The sequence below is a fragment of the Cimex lectularius genome, unplaced genomic scaffold (genome assembly GCF_000648675.2).
Source record: "Cimex lectularius strain Harlan isolate CLEC.00 unplaced genomic scaffold, Clec_2.1 scaffold34, whole genome shotgun sequence".
Taxonomy (NCBI): domain Eukaryota; kingdom Metazoa; phylum Arthropoda; class Insecta; order Hemiptera; family Cimicidae; genus Cimex; species Cimex lectularius.
The window spans coordinates 1490089-1509715 of record NW_019392635.1 but is presented as its reverse complement, the minus strand read 5'-3'; the positions used below and the strand labels follow the sequence as shown (position 1 = coordinate 1509715).

The 19627-nt window shown below is 33.6% G+C and overlaps 3 protein-coding genes across 9 annotated transcripts; 1 reads left to right on the top strand and 2 right to left on the bottom strand.

The window, feature by feature from the left end:
- The first annotated feature begins 1106 nt into the window (after nucleotides 1-1106).
- On the top strand, nucleotides 1107-7436 carry LOC106661912 (probable tubulin polyglutamylase TTLL1). Of its 6 annotated transcripts, XM_014385663.2 has the most exons (12): nucleotides 1280-1696; nucleotides 1755-1850; nucleotides 1910-2089; nucleotides 2179-2314; nucleotides 2376-2441; nucleotides 2499-2671; nucleotides 5522-5708; nucleotides 5765-5966; nucleotides 6024-6254; nucleotides 6315-6424; nucleotides 6500-6596; nucleotides 7235-7436. In XM_014385663.2, exons 2-12 carry the CDS (start codon nucleotides 1832-1834, stop codon nucleotides 7316-7318), a joined length of 1485 nt encoding a protein of 494 aa, XP_014241149.1. In that variant the 5' UTR covers nucleotides 1280-1696; nucleotides 1755-1831; the 3' UTR covers nucleotides 7319-7436. The 6 variants fall into 6 exon arrangements, with proteins under 6 accessions (XP_014241153.1, XP_014241149.1, XP_014241148.1 ...); XM_014385662.2 differs by having other exon boundaries at nucleotides 1280-1850; XM_014385664.2 differs by lacking the exon at nucleotides 1910-2089 and having other exon boundaries at nucleotides 1282-1696; nucleotides 2183-2314.
- LOC106661913 (40S ribosomal protein S10-like) lies at nucleotides 6698-9959 on the bottom strand. The gene is made up of 5 exons (XM_014385668.2): nucleotides 9835-9959; nucleotides 9389-9533; nucleotides 7481-7594; nucleotides 7029-7205; nucleotides 6698-6797 (listed from the first exon to the last, which is right to left on the bottom strand). Exons 2-5 carry the CDS (start codon nucleotides 9530-9532, stop codon nucleotides 6756-6758), a joined length of 477 nt encoding a protein of 158 aa, XP_014241154.1. The 5' UTR covers nucleotide 9533; nucleotides 9835-9959; the 3' UTR covers nucleotides 6698-6755.
- Nucleotides 9960-13537: 3578 nt separating this feature from the next.
- LOC106661689 (40S ribosomal protein S10-like) lies at nucleotides 13538-15482 on the bottom strand. Of its 2 annotated transcripts, none has more exons than XM_014385238.2 (5): nucleotides 15232-15482; nucleotides 14988-15132; nucleotides 14033-14146; nucleotides 13790-13963; nucleotides 13538-13724 (listed from the first exon to the last, which is right to left on the bottom strand). In XM_014385238.2, the coding sequence occupies exons 2-5, from the start codon at nucleotides 15129-15131 to the stop codon at nucleotides 13689-13691; spliced, it is 468 nt and encodes a 155-aa protein (XP_014240724.1). In that variant the 5' UTR covers nucleotide 15132; nucleotides 15232-15482; the 3' UTR covers nucleotides 13538-13688. The 2 variants fall into 2 exon arrangements, with proteins under 2 accessions (XP_014240724.1, XP_014240723.1); XM_014385237.2 differs by having other exon boundaries at nucleotides 15201-15479.
- Between the last annotated feature and the right edge of the window lie 4145 nt (nucleotides 15483-19627).

Here is a 19627-nt window from a genome sequence, read left to right as displayed (position 1 = left end):
ATTTGTGGACCAAAATTTGCACCAGGCAGAATCAATGTTGTATTTTCCTAGAGCCATTAGGCACCTCAGTAAGGCAATTCTCGCACCAAAAGAGATGAGTGAAAAGCACCGAGTTAAGAGCTTAGTTTTATACGATAAAATGCACTTTCCAAGGTATGGTTATAATTTATGGGGGTTCAACAATAAATCTGTATAGGATCCATTGGAAGAAAGGATTAAAAAAAAATCTTTTTTCATATTCCAATGTCCGTAGATTCTAGTTATTCTTGATTTAATGAATCATTTTACAACTGAGTTTCGTTAATTCATTACATATCAATAAACTATAAAAATTTATACTTATCATTAATTTTATAGTACGTAATTAATTTATTGCACATAATGTAAATAAAATTACAATCATGAACACAATAGTCAAATGTAAAGAACAAAAGAAAATATTGATGTAATAGAATACAAAGTTAGAGAAACCTGTCATCATAATAAATCATAATGGGACTGGGTTAAAAGAAAACCAATAAAGTTCCCCACTGCAGGGTTACTGTATATTTTCAGGATAAATTCACTAATTTCGTGGTCCGCTTGACCAATTAATACATTACAATTAATTAAGGTTTTTAGTTGAGATGAAAAAAATGTTAATGGCACGAGCGGGATTTGAACCCACGATCTTCGGCTGCAGCAAGCGGCGTATCTAGTCGAAGATCGTGGGTTCGAATCCCGCTCGTGCCATTAACTTTTTTTCAACTAAAAACCTTAATTAATTGTAATTTTCAGAAAAGATATTTTTAGAAAAGTAACGAAATAACGTTAACAACTAAGAGTACTTAAATGGAATTGATCGGCCATTTTGAGTCAGACTTGGGGTGAAAAAGATCGTTAAAGTCGCTAGATTGTGAATTAGCCACGAAACGAATAATTGTTCTAATTTTTGTTGAAAATTTGTTTATTATCGATCCTTCGAGATAGGTAGAAACTCTGATGAGTCAAACGTGTCGAAAATGAAACTTCTTTACATAAAATTGTGGCTTGTTTAAACCATAACTTGAGTAGTCATTGCGAAGACATTACTTAACAGCTGTTTGTTATACCAATTAAAAATTGTTTTTACGGCAAAGTTACGAAGGAACGTCCTCAACTGTCGGACATACAGAAAAAAAACCACAGTTATCGGTGAACTTTAATGAAAGGCTGTACCTTACTTAGCACTTAGTATATATTTTGGTTCGAAAGGAAAGGATAGAAGAAGATATGGATTTTCCAGGTGAACATATGAGAAAGCGGTTCGTTTTTGTTTGTAAATAGGGATCGGTGGAAAATCTTTTATGCCTGATTAAACTACAGTACAGTATTCATCTTCGTTTCGATTGTTAGGCATAAGGTCGTACATAAATTTAAAGTCGAATGATATAAATATCCCAGCGTTTGTAAATTTCAAACCAAATTGTAACAGATGAAAACAATTTAAACAGTTACATAATTCAATGTTGAGTGTATTTTAGAAAATTAAATTTGAACAATTAAATTCCAAAATTAGTTTAAAAAGGATAACGGTTGAAATATGAAAATCGTGGACATGACCGAGTCAAATTCAACGTAGCCGCATAGCAAACAATTCACGCCTGCCGATAAACAAAAAAACAGTAAAGTTCACATGGGAAATTTGCGAGCGGAATCCGGTGTTCAGTTATAATTTGTGAGTGGATTAACTGTTGAGAAATAGTTTGTACAGCGAGAAATATTGATCCCGGCAGTTCCGTGTTTATATGTATCTCTACTTGGCAACTGATTCGGACGGCAGACATGGAAAGGGCGAAGAGCGTACTGTCAAATGACCTTCTTTACGGGCGGTAATTATGCAAATAACTTTGAAACTACCTTTGTTCTAAAATCTCTTCTCCAATCAAAGTTTGGTGCACGCGTTGTAGTGGAACGGCACAAAAATTATCCATCCCCATTTTACACCCGCATTTCCGCTCCGAAGCACGACGACGCCTTCATATTCCTATAAAACCCGTAGAAGTCCTTTTCCCCCCTAGAAACCTTGAGGGAATAAAATGTCAAGAAGGAGGAAAAGCAAAAGCAAAACGTTAATACTAACATACAAATGAACTAAACTAGTATTATATTATTTTGGATTAGTTTATTATTAAACGTAATTTTTTGAAATTTTATAAGGCAGGATTCTGACGAACCCACCGAGCAAAATAAAAGTCACTTACTGCACAGATTTGGACAAATCCGTACTAATAGGAAACTTCGAAAAACGCGGTTGGTCTCAGGTCGGCCCTGAAGACGATTGGAATTTTTATTGGTGAGTTGCAAATACAAATTACTCCACTTAAACATTGAAGTTATTGAACACTCATTTTTAGGGCAGGAATACAGACATGCAGAAATCTATTCAGCCTGGATAGCGGGTATCGCATGAACGACCATCAGTAAGTAAAAAAAAAAAACCCCAAAAAAACAATACATTTACATTTTTTATTTTATAGAACAATAAATCATTTTCCAAACCATTATGAGTTGACAAGGAAAGATCTGCTGGTTAAAAACATTAAGAGATACAGAAAAGAACTGGAACGAGAAGGAAACCCTCTTGGCTCGAAGTTAAATGGAAAATACATCTTCCTGGATTTCATTCCAATTACTTTCGTATTACCCGCTGGTAAAGTCTATTAAAATTATCACTAAAATATTTATTTCGGTCATGAGCGTGAGCATGAAAGAGATGGAATGTAAACCTAAAAATTACTATTAAATTAGCTTTGTAGTTTGCCGTTTCCGGCCATTTTCGTCTGCCCTCCATCCCTGTTTCTGTCAGACGCGTTCTTCAGTAGTGGTCTTGTTTGATAAATCAATATTATTTAACTATTGTTTTTCATATGAAAATTTCTTTAAAAATCTAAATTGTCCAGAGAAATTTGTATCATCTTATAAATATTTTTCTATTACAGTTTCAAAAACTACTTATCTACCATCTAAGTAAGAAGAAATCTCATAAAATTAACTTTAATAAGCTGGCTTTTAATTTCAAAATTATTCAAGCAACCATCAGTATTTTCTGTTTTTATTGTTCTGTCAGTGAATACATTTAAAACTCACAAAAAAAATTTTAACTACATTTTTATACACAATTCCAAAATTTCCCGTGGCCAATTATTTTGCAATATTCGCTATTAGACAATTAACAATTATTAGTGATACATAAGAGGTCTTAAAGAATTAATAAAAAAATTGCCATCCAATACGTACATTTAATTCGACTTTAATTTTTTTTTACAACTTCAAAACTTGATTAAAGAAACTAGGTTTTTGGTTAACTTTTCTTTATTACAGCTTTAGAAAGCTGGTACTTACCTGCCTCAAAATTATCTTTGAAAACTTTGCTTTTAATTTATATGTCATGCAAATTCAACATTCTTCAAGCAACCATCAATGTTTTCTGTATGTATAAAAAAAAAATTGACCATAATTTTATACACAGTCCCAAAATTCTCATGGCCAATCGGTTTGCAGTATTTCACATTAGGCAATTAATAATTATTACTGATATATACCAGAGTTGAATTCAATTAGTACTTAGTCTTAATCGCACCTGCCACTTGATAATTAATTTTAAAAAAAATTGCCATTCAAGATGAAAGCAATAAGACTATATTTTTTATCAATAAGCAGGACCTCCTTTATTTTATATTATTTTACTTCTTTAAAAGTTAAAAAAGTTCAATATTTGGCCTTTTCTATTTTACAGCTTCAGAATTACAGTTTTTATTTTTTATTTAATGCATTTTCAGTTATATTTTAACTCTAAGCCTCTAAATATATGATCAGGCACAAACCCTTGAAACTGCCTGCCTGATTGTTATAAATCATCTGAGAGAGTAGTAAAGCACTATTTTTTTGAGTCGTTGACTTGTGCAATGATAAGTTTTGCTGACAGCGCAAGTTTTTAGGCTGTTATTTTTATTTCTTTGACATTCAGTTTTCTCACACTAGGTATAATCATAAACAATATTAGCACCACACTTTGTCTTGAAGATGACCCGAATAACGTCGAAGCGTTGGCAAAAAAATGAAAAGTGTTTTTCTAAACAACCTCATTCTAGACCGCTCCTCATGACTTCGACAAGTTATAAACAATAATTCTTAAAGTTTGGTCATTTCTGATTGTCTCCGTCTGCCTAGCTTCTTTGGTTAGCTGCGGTTTATCCCGCCTCTTGGTGGAATCCAAAAATAGGCAGATATAACAAAATGATCAAATACAGACTCAACACCCAATACTAATACTGCCCTGCTAAGAAGAAATGCCTAATCTCCAAATTTTTTGACTTTAGTTTTTTTAACCATTTATTCTTAGGTATGTTGTTTCCTACAGAAAAACACAATAAAATCTACATAAATTAGTTCAGAAATATTAAAAATATCAATGTATTGTATATAGCTTAAAATCTTTGGATAAAAATACTAATCAAAAAACCTATACTAATACTATACTATATCTATACTAATAAAGAAATTTTACCTTATCTGAGTAAAAGGTGTTTATGTTACTAGATAAAATTAATGCACATTGTTTGGGCCACTCATGTTATTTTCCACTATGAAAACTCATTTCCTGCATAAAACGTATCAATTAGTGGGGGAGATGCATTCGATTGAACAAAGGATATGAAAATTCAGTGGTATTAATTTAAATATATGCATTATGTAACTATTGCATTTTAAAGGAAATTATAATAAAAAATATAAAATACACTCGATATATTCTTTTTCGTAAGTAATTATCATAAATCTTTGCTATTTATGTTTAATGTAACCTTTTTTGATTTAACAAAAAAATTATAAACTATAATAAAAAGCTTTCAGGGTATAAAAAAGTGGTTACAGTCCCAGGCCAAAAACTTTAAAAAATATAGCAACTTAACTGAGTACATTCAGCATGGAAAATTTCAAAACTCAACTTCTCAAAACAGTGATTTATTAAGTTATTATTCTTAGCAGGGCAGAATAATACCTTTACCACTTGTTTTATAAGTATGTAAATTTTTTATTACCCCTTACAACGTTAAATACCAAATTTACATTCACCAGAAAAAATTGCTGAAATTTTAGGAGTTTCCAATGTAGGAAATCTTTTTTTGTCAATTTTGCAAATCAATAAAATTTTTCAAACTTGTTTATTATATGAACCTCTGGGGTGCTGGTGTTTTTGAAAAAAAAAAAAAAACCAAAAAAAAACCGTTTGTAAGTGTGTCAGGTTTGAATGCACGGCTCCTGGATTCGAACTCGGGATCTTTAGCAAAGAGTTGCGTGCCTTGTAAACCTAATTGATGGTATAAGCAGTTAATTAACATGTATATATTTTACTGAACTAGCCTATTTAAATTTTTTTTTTTTAATTAGGTGCAATTGACATTAAGTTTTTCCCTCCGAAATGCTTTGGCTATGTTGTTTGTTTGTACTTCATGCCATTTTTACTTTTCTCCCAAATTGTTGAAACTATTTTCATTTCCAGATTATAACATGTTTGTTGAAGAATACCGTAAGAATCCACAAAGTACGTGGATTATGAAACCAGTAGGGAAAAGTCAAGGGGCTGGAATATTTTTAATAAATAAACTTTCCAAATTGAAAAGATGGTCTAGAGAAGCAAAAGCTCCTTTTAATCCTTCTGTTGTAAAAGAATCATACATTATATCAAGGTTTGAAATTGCACTTAAACATCTATGTATTGTATTTAAGTTTATAATAATTTCAGGTACATTGATAACCCATTACTGATAGGAGGAAAGAAGTTTGATATGAGACTTTACGTTTTAGTAACATCGTTCAGACCATTGAAAGCTTACTTATTTAAGCTGGGCTTTTGCCGATTTTGTACGGTCAAGTATGACACTAGCATACAAGAGCTGGACAATATATTTGTACATTTGACCAATGTGTCTGTACAGAGGCATGGGGTAAGTAAATTGACAAAATCAATCATTATTGAATTATCGCTATTCTAATTTTTATAGGGCGATTATAACAGCATGCACGGAGGAAAGTTAAGCGTTGACAACTTGAGGCTTTATTTAGAGAGTACGAGAGGGAAATGTGTGACTGACAAACTTTTCCAAAACATCACATGGTTGATCGTCCACTCGCTAAAATCCGTAAGCTACATCATGGCAAACGACAAACATTGTTTTGAATGTTACGGCTACGACATAATTATAGACAACAATTTAAAGCCGTGGCTTATAGAAGTGAGTTTCATTTTCTTGTAATTAAGAATTTGTCTGTGTAAATATTAAAATTTTCGATAGGTAAATGCTTCACCATCGCTTACGTCCACAACAGTTAACGATCGCATTTTAAAAAACAAGCTAATTGATAATATATTGTCTATTGTGATCCCCCCTGGTGGAATACCAGAGTAAGTTTATTCTTCAAAATGTTGTATTTGAAAGTGTACTTTTATACACATTCATATAACGTAAATTATTTACAGCACAAAATGGAATAAAATCCCTTCAATAGAAGCCATGGGAAATTTCGAGCTGCTAATAGATGATGAGTTTCTTCTACTCGACAAGGCAAAAAAAGGGGTAAAAAATACTCAACAAAAAAATACAAGGAAAAATGAACTTTTTAAGGATAGGTTGTGGTAGAAAAACTTTCACTTGAATGGATTTTTTTTATTTGCCCATTTTTTAATATGAGGACATTTTATATAAAAATCACATATATAATGGTGTTAAAAGAACTTAAGATGGTGGAGCTCCCCTTCCTCGGCCATATCCTCCCTTCTGTAACCAAAATGGTTCAATTAAGTCACGTTCCTTTAGATTTTTGTTTTGTTTGGTTAAAAGTGATTTAATAATAATATTACATTATTATTATAAAAAAAAAAAAATTTAACACTATGTACTAAGTCTGTTCATAAAAAAATGAATGAACAATAGATGTATAAAATATATTTGTAAATAAAATACACATAAAAATTAAAAAAAATCCTTCATAAAATGAAAAATACTTACAAAAACAAGATCACTTGAGCCAGCACCAACTTCAGCCTTTTTGTCGGGAAGAGGCTGGGCTGGTCTTCTGTAGCTGAATCTGTCCTCTTCACCACGAGACGAATCTGCCCTAGCTGCTGTCGGCCTCGGCCTGGCGGTTTCACTCTTGCTCGGTTTCTTTAGGGTGGCAGGTACGATCTATTTAACAAATTTTATTTTCATTTTAGCCTATTGAAGAGGAAACAAAGCGCCCAAAGAAAAAGCGAAATCAGAGGAGTTACTATACTACCAAGAGTATTCAGAATACGTAATTTTAACAAGAACTCTCCATTTTACAGCTAGGAAAAAGTATTGGGATTTTACAGCCTTATGTGGGTTAACTGTATATATTTCTTTTTGGAATAATAAACCGAAAGCTTTTTCCCTTAAGTGTAATAATTTTAAATTAAAAATAACTTCAATGTAATACTAACCTCAGGAGGAAGGTGCAAATAGTTCCTCAGATAGGCAATACCTTCATTGGTCAAGTACCAGTAGAAATGTCTCCAAGCAAATTGAACTTTAACATACTCCCTTGATTTCAAACTCTAAAAATAAGCAAAAAAAGTCAATATTATTTTCAATATTATTAATAGACAACAAATGGGACATCATATACCAAAGCCGTATGTACTTTTGTTTAACTTCTTTATACTATTTAAATTTGTTCGATCATAGCTTCAGACTAATAACAAGTCAACTTCTTCAACCAAATTTTGTAGAATTTAAATTTGTAATTATTCTTAAATAAAGCATCCTATTATTATTATTTTATTACAATGAATGTGATGACCTGAATAATAACTACAGGAGAAAATAAATGCCTTCTATCCACAAGGTCTCAAGCTAATGCGCAACAAGTTTTGCCAAGTCATCAATGCGAATTTGGCAATTAATTTCAAATCACTACTGCATTCCAGTTTTATCTCAATATTTTAATAGGTTATAACTATCAGAAACAAGTCAACACTTTTCTTGTCGTTTATTCATCTCTGGAATCTCGTCAACATATTCTTGCCCCCTCCCCCAAGAAGATGCATGTTAATAATACCCAGAAATAAAAATGCCAAACTGCCAAAATACAAGATTTTAAAAAACAAGAGGGTTTTGCAAGATGTTTCAATAGCATGTAGCCTGATCACAAATAATAGATGACAAGGTATTAGAAGATATACTAGGAACAAGTTCATCACCTCACAAAATTATAGTAACATAATTGACACAATGACAACACATTCAATGCTGGCAGGAATTTCAATTTTCACCCTCCCTTCTAATTTCAACTTTCTGATGCATTATGCCTTCAGGTCAACCATACTGCTCGTTGGAATACTTTGGCCAATCAACCATACACTTTTCTTCACCAGGCTAAGTATCGAAAAAGCTTAAAAAAGACAATTTGTAAGTATGTCGGTTTCAAATTCAGGACTACTGTATTTGAACCTGGGACCTTTACCTTTGTGACGAGCATGGCGTCAATGACGCCCACAAAATTTGTTAAAATTTCTGATTACGATTTTTATTAATTTACAGAGATGAGTGTTTTTTTTTTTACCACATCCATGATCCTCAAATAATGTGGATCTATGCAGGTCAATAACGATTCAACCTGTAACATTTTTCTAAAGGCAGATCTATCATCTAAGCTAAAAGTCTCAAACATTTTCTTGATTTTACAAATGGCTTTATTATATTGATCCATATATATGTATGTACATTTAGTGGTGAAAATTTACCATATTAATTACTTGAATTAATTATACTTTTAATCTAAGGTCTTGATTGAGATGAAAAAGCAAGTGCCATGAGTGGGATTCGAACCCACGACCCTCAGTTCATTATGCCACCGATCTAACTACTTAAGCAGTTTTGTGCTTCTTTTAATGCATTCTGTTACTTCTTTCCTTCCAAAGTTAGAAGGTTCTTGGATTGTTTGCGTTCACCGAGTGAGTTCCATTGTTCCCGCATTTTCTTTTTATGCTTGTATCTGAGATATTCATTGATAGTGTGTATTTCTATGCCTCTGAAGAGCTCGGGTCATATCAGTGCCCCTTTTCTTGCAAAGGTGTCCTCTTTCCCGTTCCCTTCTCATACACGTCTTGGGACCCTGAGGCTGCCTCTATTTTTCATACCTAATTTGTTTAGTTTAGTTTTGCAATTCAGCACCATTTTTGAGCTTAGTACTTTGATAATTGTTTGCCATCCGGCGTGATAAGATATAATCTTGTTTTTGTCCATTTATTCAGATTGAATGTCGGGTCATGTAACGTCACGTTGTGACGGATGTGTTTCCTCTTAATACAACAGCCAAATATAAACCAAAGAAAACCCATTTAAATTACCTGCATAGTTTTGATGACTTCCAAATTAGGGATACTTTCCAGATCGGGGTGTTTCTGTTCGTTGTAATCCTTTTTGGCGACCATAACACCCTCTTTGAAAAGCATCTCGTATATAGCATGTCGGTTTTTCTTCGAAATCAACATCCTACAAAAGGCAGAATATTAGTTGGGCCACAGGAGTAAATTCCCCTGGAAGTGCATAATCTCAAAAACTGGAGTACCACTGGAAAACTCTACGTTATATTTTATAAAATATAAGAGGTGATGTTCTTTATATTAATTAATTAATAGAGATGATACTTTAAAGTTCTATCGGATCAAGTTCTTAAGGTTATACGCAGACGTTACCACTGTCTTAAACGAAATAAAAAATATAAAAGGACATGCTCAACGAAAAATATGGGATCGAACTTATTAAAAATGGACATTTAATTTTAAATACTCACTCGGCGGCTTGCTTTTATAAAAACAGAATAATTATTCCAACAAGGCGAACACGAGGCAGGAGAAAGAACCTACGGAAAAGGATAGACGTAGTTCACGCGTTGACCACGATTTCGGCTAACCTCGTCGAGGGGCCGACCGCCGTATCCAAAGGAAAGGATGTTGACTGTCGATCAAAACGCCACCTGCATACAAAAAATATAAATTTCAAATTTGGGTTCCATCAAATTTTCCATTTTTCAATTTCAATTGATTACCTTACAACAATATTTGGTCCGTTTTGAAGGATTAGAGGTAAAATAAAACAGATAAAATTTCCCATTGGATTTTGTAATAATAAATCTTTGAATAAGCAATCCCTTTTTAATTGATTTTTTTGAAAAAAGCTTTTTTCTAGTTTCAGTGATTTGATTTTTTTAAGTTGTTCCATTTTTAAGTTTCAAGTTTGTTTGAGTGGTTTTAACTGATACAGATTCGGCTAGAATTAATATAATTGTTGGATGATGGAATAAGTCAAACAAACGTATGTGTCAAGGGTGCTTAACAGCTTGTCTTCCATCGCTACCAACTACCAAGAACCTGGAGGTTACTGAAGAAGGAATGGATCATGTCACATCTCAGAGAGATTTATTTCTTTTATTTTTTTAAATGTACTCCATAATCCACAAGTACCGCGGATGATATCAAGTTCAACTTCAACAAGTTGGAATGTTAATGTCAGTTTACACACTGTAAGACGAAGACTTTCAGAAGCTGGATTACATGTGACAAGGCCTGCCATTGGTCCAGAGCTTCTGACAAGGCACAGAACAGCAAGAAATCACAACAATTGAGCTAAGCAAGATTGGACTAAAATTTTATTTTCAGATGAGTGAAAGTTTCAAGTTGAGTTCTGATGGCTGAGAGATGGTTTGATGAAGAACAGAAGAACGATATATCCCCGCAACATTTTTACTCTGGAGGAGCTTTGGAAATGGTGTTATGGTTTGAACAGGCATTTCTATGGAAAGTGACACAGGCTTCATATTCATCAAGAGTTCCCTAACAGATGGGTGATACATTGAAGATGTTATCAGACGACGTTGTCCTTTATGTGCCACTAAGGGCTAAAGCACCCTTATGCATGTAAGGCCCCACACAGCTAGGATCGTTGGTGATTACTTGGAATGAGTTTCAATTCAATGTTTGGAGTGGCCAGCATGCAGTCCTGACTTAAATCCTTCAAACACCTTCGGGGTGAGTTGTCAAAGTGGGTAAAATCTCCTCTGGAGTCCTCCAGGGATCACACTTAGGCCCTTTCTATTTTATATCTTCATTAATGATATATCTGCTCTTAATGACACACATTTTCTCCTATTCACAGACGACCTCAAAATATTCCACAGAATCCATTCTCAATTTGATTTAATTTATTCACAGTCTATACTAATTAACCTGGAAAAGTGGTTCATTAACTATAAGACATTGAACAGTAACAAGCAAAGCAGCACCGAAGGCTTAAGACCACCAAGTCAAAGCTGGTCTAGGAATGGCTAAAATATCTTCAACTCTTGGGAAAATGAATTCAGATAACTCTGATATGGGTGCCAGGACACAAGGAAACCGAAGGAAACAAACAGGATTACAAACTAGCAGTGAGGAGCAGCTCTCACCCCCTTTTGACCAGAACTTCAAATTGAAATATCACAAATCATGCTAACAACGGAACTGAACAAATATATGAAGAAATAATGACCACATTCTGGGTAAATTCACCAGGTGCAAAACGATAAAAGAAATTAATCGTCATCTCATCAAGGGAAACAAAACCTACCTCTGCCTCAGTAGGCAAGAATTAAGTTTAAAAAAATCTCCTGTGAAAAAGTAAAAAAAAGAAAAAAAGGCATCATCAGAATATGAGTTACATGTTTGACAGACAAAATTAGTGCGGATAGGCAGACCAAGAAGATAGATAATTATCAAATGATTACTATACAGGCTCAGCTTTTCTAATTAATTTTCAAATCTTTCTCCTGTTGTCTTTTGGCATTTCATCAGTGTAGGGTTGTAATTAGTGAATTCATATGTTATAAAATTTTATTCTCTTTGTCGCACTTTTGAAGTTCTGACCGGCATCGGCTTCCTTTTGGCCAGTTGGTGTGGTAGCTGTTTGTGGCTAAAATGCAATCTGCATATAGTTGTAAAGAATTTCCTCAGTCTATTAACCTTAAGATACCAGAATGTATCCTGTAACGTAAGTTGAACATTGGCGTTGTAGCGATGAACTTTTGTTAGTTTAGGTTTATTTATTGCTTTTGCCAACCTTCTCTTGCCGTTTGTTTCTTGGGTCTTGATATTACATGCTACAATTATGTTTGATTTGATCTCATTCTGTGGCTCTTTTGCGAGTAGTTCTACTTCATTGCTGTGTCTATAGACTTTGTGCTTTGAACAAGTTTAAGAGGATGCCAAATTACTTTTCTTTAAGAGTATCTAAGATTTCTGGTTTTATATCTATTAGGGAGGTCCTATTGGTTAGCCATTCGCTTGATGGATGGTAAGTTGGGTTTCCACTGCGAAAAAATCACTCGTCCTACTAAACATGAGAATTACTCGTGAAATGCTGTCTCTGGTTAACCATTTCCACAAGGTGAAACATTTCATAACATAAATGTGGAACAAGGTGAGCTATCAGTTGTGTGAGACAAGCATGTTGTTTATAACTACACTGCTACATCAGCTTTTGCTATCATGGCGAAACTTTTTGTTAAAAAGAAAAACAAACAAAGAAAACGCTATTGGTGGATCAAATAATTATTTCATTGGCGAACCCCATTAGAGTTTCTTTTGCTTTATGAGTACCAACAATTTGTCCCATTTTGATACTAATTTCCTTCCACGCATACTCTCTCTTGTTCTCATGAGTTTTATCATTAGCATCCCACAAAAATCGGTAGCTGTGATACGTTCGGATAAGCCCTGATTCATTCATATACTCGAGAGAAGAGAGCTTACATGGAGCATTTACAACAATACAGAAAACTTTGTTGCAAACTAAAAAGCCAACAGCAGGTTGGCTCACTGTGAAACATCCTCACGCCAAAAATTTTGCAGTCTCGGCTACATCTTCACAACATAAGACTAGTTTCGTGAAACAGTTGTGCAAGTAAATTTTGTACTGTGGAAACCCAGCTGTAGGCTGCTAAGGCTGTTGTAGATTATGAAGGTTTCTTAGTTTGAAGTAGCATGCATATATTTCAAAGCTTTGTATACAGCCATAGCCTGTATATTGTATAGAGCTTTTTTAATATCTGATTTCCTGGGTCTAGCATAGCTGCACTGACTCCATTCTTCAATTTCGACCTGTCTATGTAAACCACCTTTTTATTTCTGCAATTCTTGATTTCAAAACTAGATTTTATTGATTCCGTTTTACCTTCCAAGTCTTTAGTATTTAATGTTTTATTGGGTCTATGCGTTTCTAACTCCCAGAATACACATCCGCTCGTTGAAAATTTGAGACCCAGCACTAGCTGTTTCATATTTGCGTCCAATGGTCTTGGTACCTTTTGTTGTATTGAAGATTTTCTGCAGACTGGTAGGATCATATACGAGTTAGTTATGACGAACAGAGTCTGGATGTCTGTCATTCATCATACAGTTAGGAATTTTCCTAAGGGGTTTATAATTGGTTTTTGTGTTTGAGAAAGAGTAGAAAGTTATTAGTTATTACAATCAAATTTTATTTGATAATTAGAAATCATTATAATTTTATTGGTTTAATTTTAAATTAAAATTTTTCATTTTGACAGGTTCATAATACAATTGTTTAAAGTTTTGTTTAAGATTGATTATAAACAATGGAAAAATTCTAACATTATAATGGAGCACCTCTCCCTCTGCCATAGCCTTTCTGAAACAGAAAGTAAAATAGGGTAAAGAATCTTGATAAAACAGAAAACAAATTGAATTACTTACAAAAACAACATCACTAGAGCCAGCTCCTGCGTCTGCTTTTTTATCGGGTGCTTGTGTAGTGCGACGATACATCGACCTGTCTTCGTCGACACGAGTGATGTCAGGACGGATGGCGGAAATCCTAGGCCTGGCCGTTTCACTCCTTGTGGGACGTTTGAGGGTAGCCGGAATAATCTATTAAAAATATGTGTAGCACAGTTTAAATGAAAAATTAAGGAACATTGTTTTTAGTAATGTGCTCACTTCTGATGGCAAATGAAGGTAATTACGTAGAAAGCTAATTCCTTCGTTGGTCAAGTACCAGTAATAATGTCTCCAGGCAAACTGTTCTTTGACATAGTCTCTGGATTTCAAACTCTAAAATTAAATCATAACCCAAATATAATAAAACATATTAGATATCTAATATAAAATCTAATAAAAAAGAACTGAATAATGAAATCAATAAAAAATTATAAATGCTAATTAAACTGTAAGTTCTCACAATAGTGCAAGCAAAGTCAATTTTCTGTGAAGTAATACATGTTTTCTTAGGTTTATAAAGGCAATTAAATTTGGAGATGTCTACAGGGTGTCCCAGTTCCTTCTGACAAAACTCAGGGAATCGATTCTACTCTTCGTTTGGAGCAAAAAATGCTTATGAAAATTTTTTCGGAAAGTTCTCTATTTTAAAGATATTCGTCAATTTAGGTTTTTCAACTTTTCACTACCTTACCACATAAAAACGCTTACAACTTCCAAAATGTTAAGACTACAACAAATCCAGTTACACCATTTGAAAGAATGCTAAATTTGCTGTAAGATACTTCTATTTGCAATAATCTGAATGACAAAATGTTAGCCAATATCAGTTGGAACATGTCAAAATTACAAAATTTAAAATTTTGGTCATGATTGCACGTTCTACTGAGGTTACAAAAAAATACCTTCAACTTGTCAAATTTCACAAAAACTTCTTCATCTAATATGCTTTACATTCAAATTTCAAAATAGAGAACTTTCCGAAAATTTTTTCATGAGCATTTTGTGCTCCAAACGAAAAGTAGAATTGATTCCCTGAGTTTTGTCAGAAGGAACTGGGACACCCTGTTTGGAAAAAATATGAAAAACTATACAACAAATTTGGCTTTAGTATTGTATAAGAAAGTTATTTATATTAAAAAGACAAAATATCCCAATCTAGTTTCCAATATTTAACCTGCATTGTCTTAATCACTTGAAGATTAGGAATGTGCTGAAGATCTGGGTGCTTTGTTTCGTTGTAATCTTTCTTCGCCACCATAACACCTTCTTTGAATAAAGTCTCGTATATAGCATGCCGGTTCTTCTTTGATATGAGCATCCTAATGTTTAATATTTTCATTATTACAGAATTAAAAATATCAAATCAAGTTGTTTACACTTTACTTACTTATCGTATAAGTAGTCCCAAAAGGTCTTACCTTCGATATAAAGTTTAAGTTAATTTAACCCTTTTCTGGTCGTTAAGAAGTAGAAGGTACAAAATGCAATTCTTAATCTTTAGAAGGCTTTTGTCCACTGCCCTCTTTTCTATAATCTATTACTATTTTAATCTGTATAAATTTATGTTATCATTTTGAAAGTATTTGAACCTTTGTTTGTTGTTATCAAAATTCTTAAATTTGTAAAATAAGAGTATATAGAATATACTTGACAGGATGCTAAAAGTTATATTTATGAATAATTTTCAGTAGATGCTAACAAAAACAGCTGAAAGTTAGCCCTATTTTTTTAGATGGAAAAATAGTTAAAATGATTTGTTTTTATTTAAAAATTGCTATGCAGCACAATATTACAAACAAAAACACATTTCTCTCCTTGAAATAAATTACCATAGTTTAAATTCAACGTTTTTGCATATTTTAAACATTTTATATACTTAAATAGTTGAAAAAAGAAAATTATATTTTTGGGAGTAATCCAGTTTTTTGGGGACTGGATTTATAATGATTACATCGGTTTTTTCTGAGCCTTGTACTTAGTGTTAGAAATTTTTATTTCAGGTTTCATGCTTTAGAAGCAAATAATATTTTATTTTAAATATTTGTAAATAATTGGAGAATTTTACATATTGTACAGTAATTTACATAATTTGGCCCATATTTAATTTTAAAAAATATTGAAAATGGATAAAAATGAGCAAAAATGTAAAAAGGGTTTCAGAGAACTAAAGATTTCAAGATGTAAACAAAAATATCGAGAAAAGTGAATTTTCAGTTGTGGATCCTTTGATTTCAAACATAAAAAAGGATTTCCTTAGTGCTGAGTAGATTAGGAGTTTTAAAGGACAACCATCCAGATTTCATGCTTCTACCACAACATGTAATTAAATGAGAGAGGCCTTGGTAGAAGCTATCGCTTAGGATCACGGATAAAAGAAGTGGCTAAGAATGGCCTTCTGCTCCGCGACCTGAATATATCTAGTGCGCTTCTTTATTTTTATAATTCACTGCCCAGCTTCAGATTGTTAATCAATTTCCGTAGCCTTGCCTGTGGTTTCTTAGTGTAGGCACTTGCTTAAAGCTTTTCCTCTCCTAGTTCCAAGAATCTGTATTTACAAAGACCTTCACAAAAAACATTTTGCGGTCTCCTTCTCGTGCACAGTGTTTTGTTCTGTCTATACGCCTGTCTGGTGCATGTGCCTTTTTAGGTGGCAGTGCCCTGTCAGGAGTACAAACAAAACCCTGGTTCGGTTGTTGTTGCCTTCCAGTAATTCCCTGGCAAGTTTTGTGAATGGCCCTTCTATGAACCTATTCATGTGCCTCATGCCTGGGGTATTATTTCATTTAACTTTGGACTTATCAGGATCCATTTTAAGATGTATACTCTTTTATGGCAAGATGTTAGGCCACAGGAGATTTCAGAGCCTAGAGAATTCATATTGGCTCCTTTTTTGGCCAAAATGTCCACTTTCTCATTGCCTCTATGCCTCAAATGCCCAGGGACCCATGCCAGGGTCAGGTCATTGGTGACTTCTGCCCCCCTCCATGAAGTTCCAAACACTTTTTGCCTTCACCTCGCATGAGGCTAAGGCCTTTAGTGTTGCCTGACTGTCAGAAAAGAAGGCTATCTGCCGGAATGTATTCCTTCCCTTTTTATTTCCCTGTCTGGTGCAATGTTCAATCGACATGATTTCAGACTGGAAAATGGTAGCGAATTTACCTAAGTTTGGAGCCAATTCAGTCCTTGGATTCATCCCGAAGACTCCAGCCACCATGCCCTTATCAGCTTTGGAGCTGTCAGTGTATCAGTAGGAATTTGCTTTTAGCGGTTTTCCTTTGGCTCATTCTTCCCATTCTGGTATAAGCTACTGTATACTACAGTGAACATTTTTTAAAAATTAAGGACATTATTGCAAAATTAATGTATGGTGTGACAGCGAACAAGTCATCTCCTCCAGCACACAAAATGTAGGGCTCATTGAAAACATTTGGCGAGTGAGGAGAGAGATTGATCAGAAGTGGAGAAAAATTAGAAGGAAAAAAAAAAAGAAAAGAAAAAGAAGGCAACCCTATGTCTTAAAGTCACTGCATTGCTTGACAATATATATTATATCAGCTTATTATATTAACTATCATTACCTGAAGAAAAAAGAATTTTGTTTGAGTTTTAAAAGCTACAGAGACATTATTTTTTGAATACTTATTTTATTAAAATTTTAATACATTCATTACCATTTATTGGTTTTGTCCCTTGACCAATTCCCTTGCCTCAAGTTAAAGATACACTTTTCTCAAACTCAATTTATAGCAAGTTACAAGATTACTAAAATGAAATAAATTAAATATAAACAATTTAACGTCACTCTTGACAAATGAACAATTCTGGATAAATGGGTGAATGTGAAAGGGCTTTGGTGCTTTTCACTTTCTAGGCAAAGTGCAGAATGCCTCAAGTTGAGTGGGTGATTGTTAAAACTAAAACACAATACCACAGAGAAAGGCAAAATGAGATCAAACCAGCAAGAATGGGCAGACCAAGATGTTAGGAAGAACAGGTTCATCACTTTGTACATCTCAACAAAAGACTTACAATTTTTTTCCACAAGTTCGTCGTGTCCAAAACAGTAACATGAAATTTGAATATGAGGCAAAAAAGAGGGGAATTTGAGGGGGCAAAAAAAGTTGTAGGTTGAAATGATCAGTTGGTGTCTCAGGGGGTACTGAAGACACGATAGCTCATGTGGTTAAAGCAGTGGTGTATTGAGCCAAAGGCCATGGGTTGGAGTCCCGTTCATGACACTAATCTTTTCAACTCAACTACAATTTACATAAAATTATAAATCACTGGATACTTAATTAAAATAAGATTTCATACATAATATCTGTCAAAAACAAGCCATCTTCATACCATTGATTGATTATAATTAATTTTATTATACATAACTTTAAACAAACTACAAAAATTTGCCTTTTTATACATTAATACATGAAATAATTTTTATTAAAAAAATCACGAAATCAAATAAAACATTTAAAAAAAAGTCGAAAACTGCAAAAAAACAGCATAAATGTTGGGAGCTTCAAAACCCAATGTCTGTTGCTGCTGGAAATGGGGCTGAGCAAGAGCTGTGATAGCCGCTGTCACACGCACAAGAGTAACCAACCTAATCTTGAGCAGTGTCCAACAGCTAACACAACCCCTGAAAATTTCCTTTGTAGCTGCGCCCAATGACCTGGAACAGTTTCAAAAAACAATATTGAATGACATTTGATTTGTTTTAACAATTAAGAAAAAATTACGAATAGTTACTTTTTGCTGTAATATAAACCGTTTACAGATTAAACAAGATAAGAGTGATGATGTCTTCATAATGAAGTTTGAGTTATACAAACGTGGTCGAAAAATTCAGTAATAAAGTCACCAAACAGTGTCACTCTCTTACTCTGATCGATCTTAGATGCATAAAAATTGATTTTTTTGAGGGATTTTCATTTGTTATTAGTTAAAACTGTACAAGTAAAATGCTTGATATTTTGTATAAATAAGGCATGACGAATAAATTGAACATCAAAATAACGTTTTAAGCTAAAAATAAGATACTTTCTGATTATGTAAGAGAAGTCTTTCTGTGGGTGTTTTCCTGTTAGAAAATCTTGTAAAAAAAAGTGTCGACTGTAGACTGCGGATGTTTGTTATAGAAAGAAAAGTGGTAGAGGATTGTTTTTAGACCTACTGTTTGTCCTGTGAAGAATTGTCCGACCGTCCTCATGTCAACTTCGTACCTTAGCAGAGACCTGTGTCATTCACACTAAAGAAACTTCAGAAGCCGGCGACAACTTTATATACATCGAAGTCGTACGGCTTCCGTTAATTGGCTTAACGGCATCCTGTTAGGGTTGGTCGCCACACGAATTTTACGTCCCCGACGCCAGTACGACAATTCGTAACATTTTTTCTGTAAAATTGGTCAATAAAACGTTCGCTTAAAACCATTGGAAGAAAAAATCGGAAAATGTTTTGAGCTAGGACAATTATCAAATTAACTCGAACAAATAAGATCTATCACAATATATATTAGACATTATTATTATTATTATTAAATAGTAACAGTACGCCTAATTGAAAGAAAAACCCACATTTACATAAAGAAAGGAATAAGAAACAATCTTGCTGGAATTAAACTTTTCTACGACTTTAGAAAGTTTGCAGTTTGACCGCCCTGATTGACCTGGTCAACCCCATTTTGGCCGTATAGTTCAAAAGTTGTATGTTTTATTTAATGGTAGGGGTAGTTTCAATTTGGGTTGAAGACTAGGAAGCAACCATTTCGGCTCTTTGATCCCTCTGCGTTAGCTTTTTTAAACCATACTTTTT

Bases quoted from the DNA above. Each gene is read 5' to 3' on its own strand.
- LOC106661912 (XM_014385663.2), top strand. The intron at 2,315-2,375 runs GTGAGTTGCAAA...ACTCATTTTTAG, and splicing joins GACGATTGGAATTTTTATTG to GGCAGGAATACAGACATGCA. The intron at 2,672-5,521 runs GTAAAGTCTATT...TTTCATTTCCAG, and splicing joins TACTTTCGTATTACCCGCTG to ATTATAACATGTTTGTTGAA.
- LOC106661689 (XM_014385238.2), bottom strand. From the start codon at position 15,131: ATGCTCATATCAAAGAAGAACCGGCATGCTATATACGAGACTTTATTC. The intron at 14,147-14,987 runs GTTAAATATTGG...ATTTAATTTTAG, and splicing joins AAGTGATTAAGACAATGCAG to AGTTTGAAATCCAGAGACTA. The intron at 13,964-14,032 runs GTGAGCACATTA...TATTTTTAATAG, and splicing joins ACCTTCATTTGCCATCAGAA to ATTATTCCGGCTACCCTCAA.
- LOC106661913 (XM_014385668.2), bottom strand. From the start codon at position 9,532: ATGTTGATTTCGAAGAAAAACCGACATGCTATATACGAGATGCTTTTC. The intron at 7,595-9,388 runs GTAATTTAAATG...GCTTATTTTTAG, and splicing joins AAGTCATCAAAACTATGCAG to AGTTTGAAATCAAGGGAGTA. The intron at 7,206-7,480 runs GTTAGTATTACA...TTTGTTAAATAG, and splicing joins ATTTGCACCTTCCTCCTGAG to ATCGTACCTGCCACCCTAAA.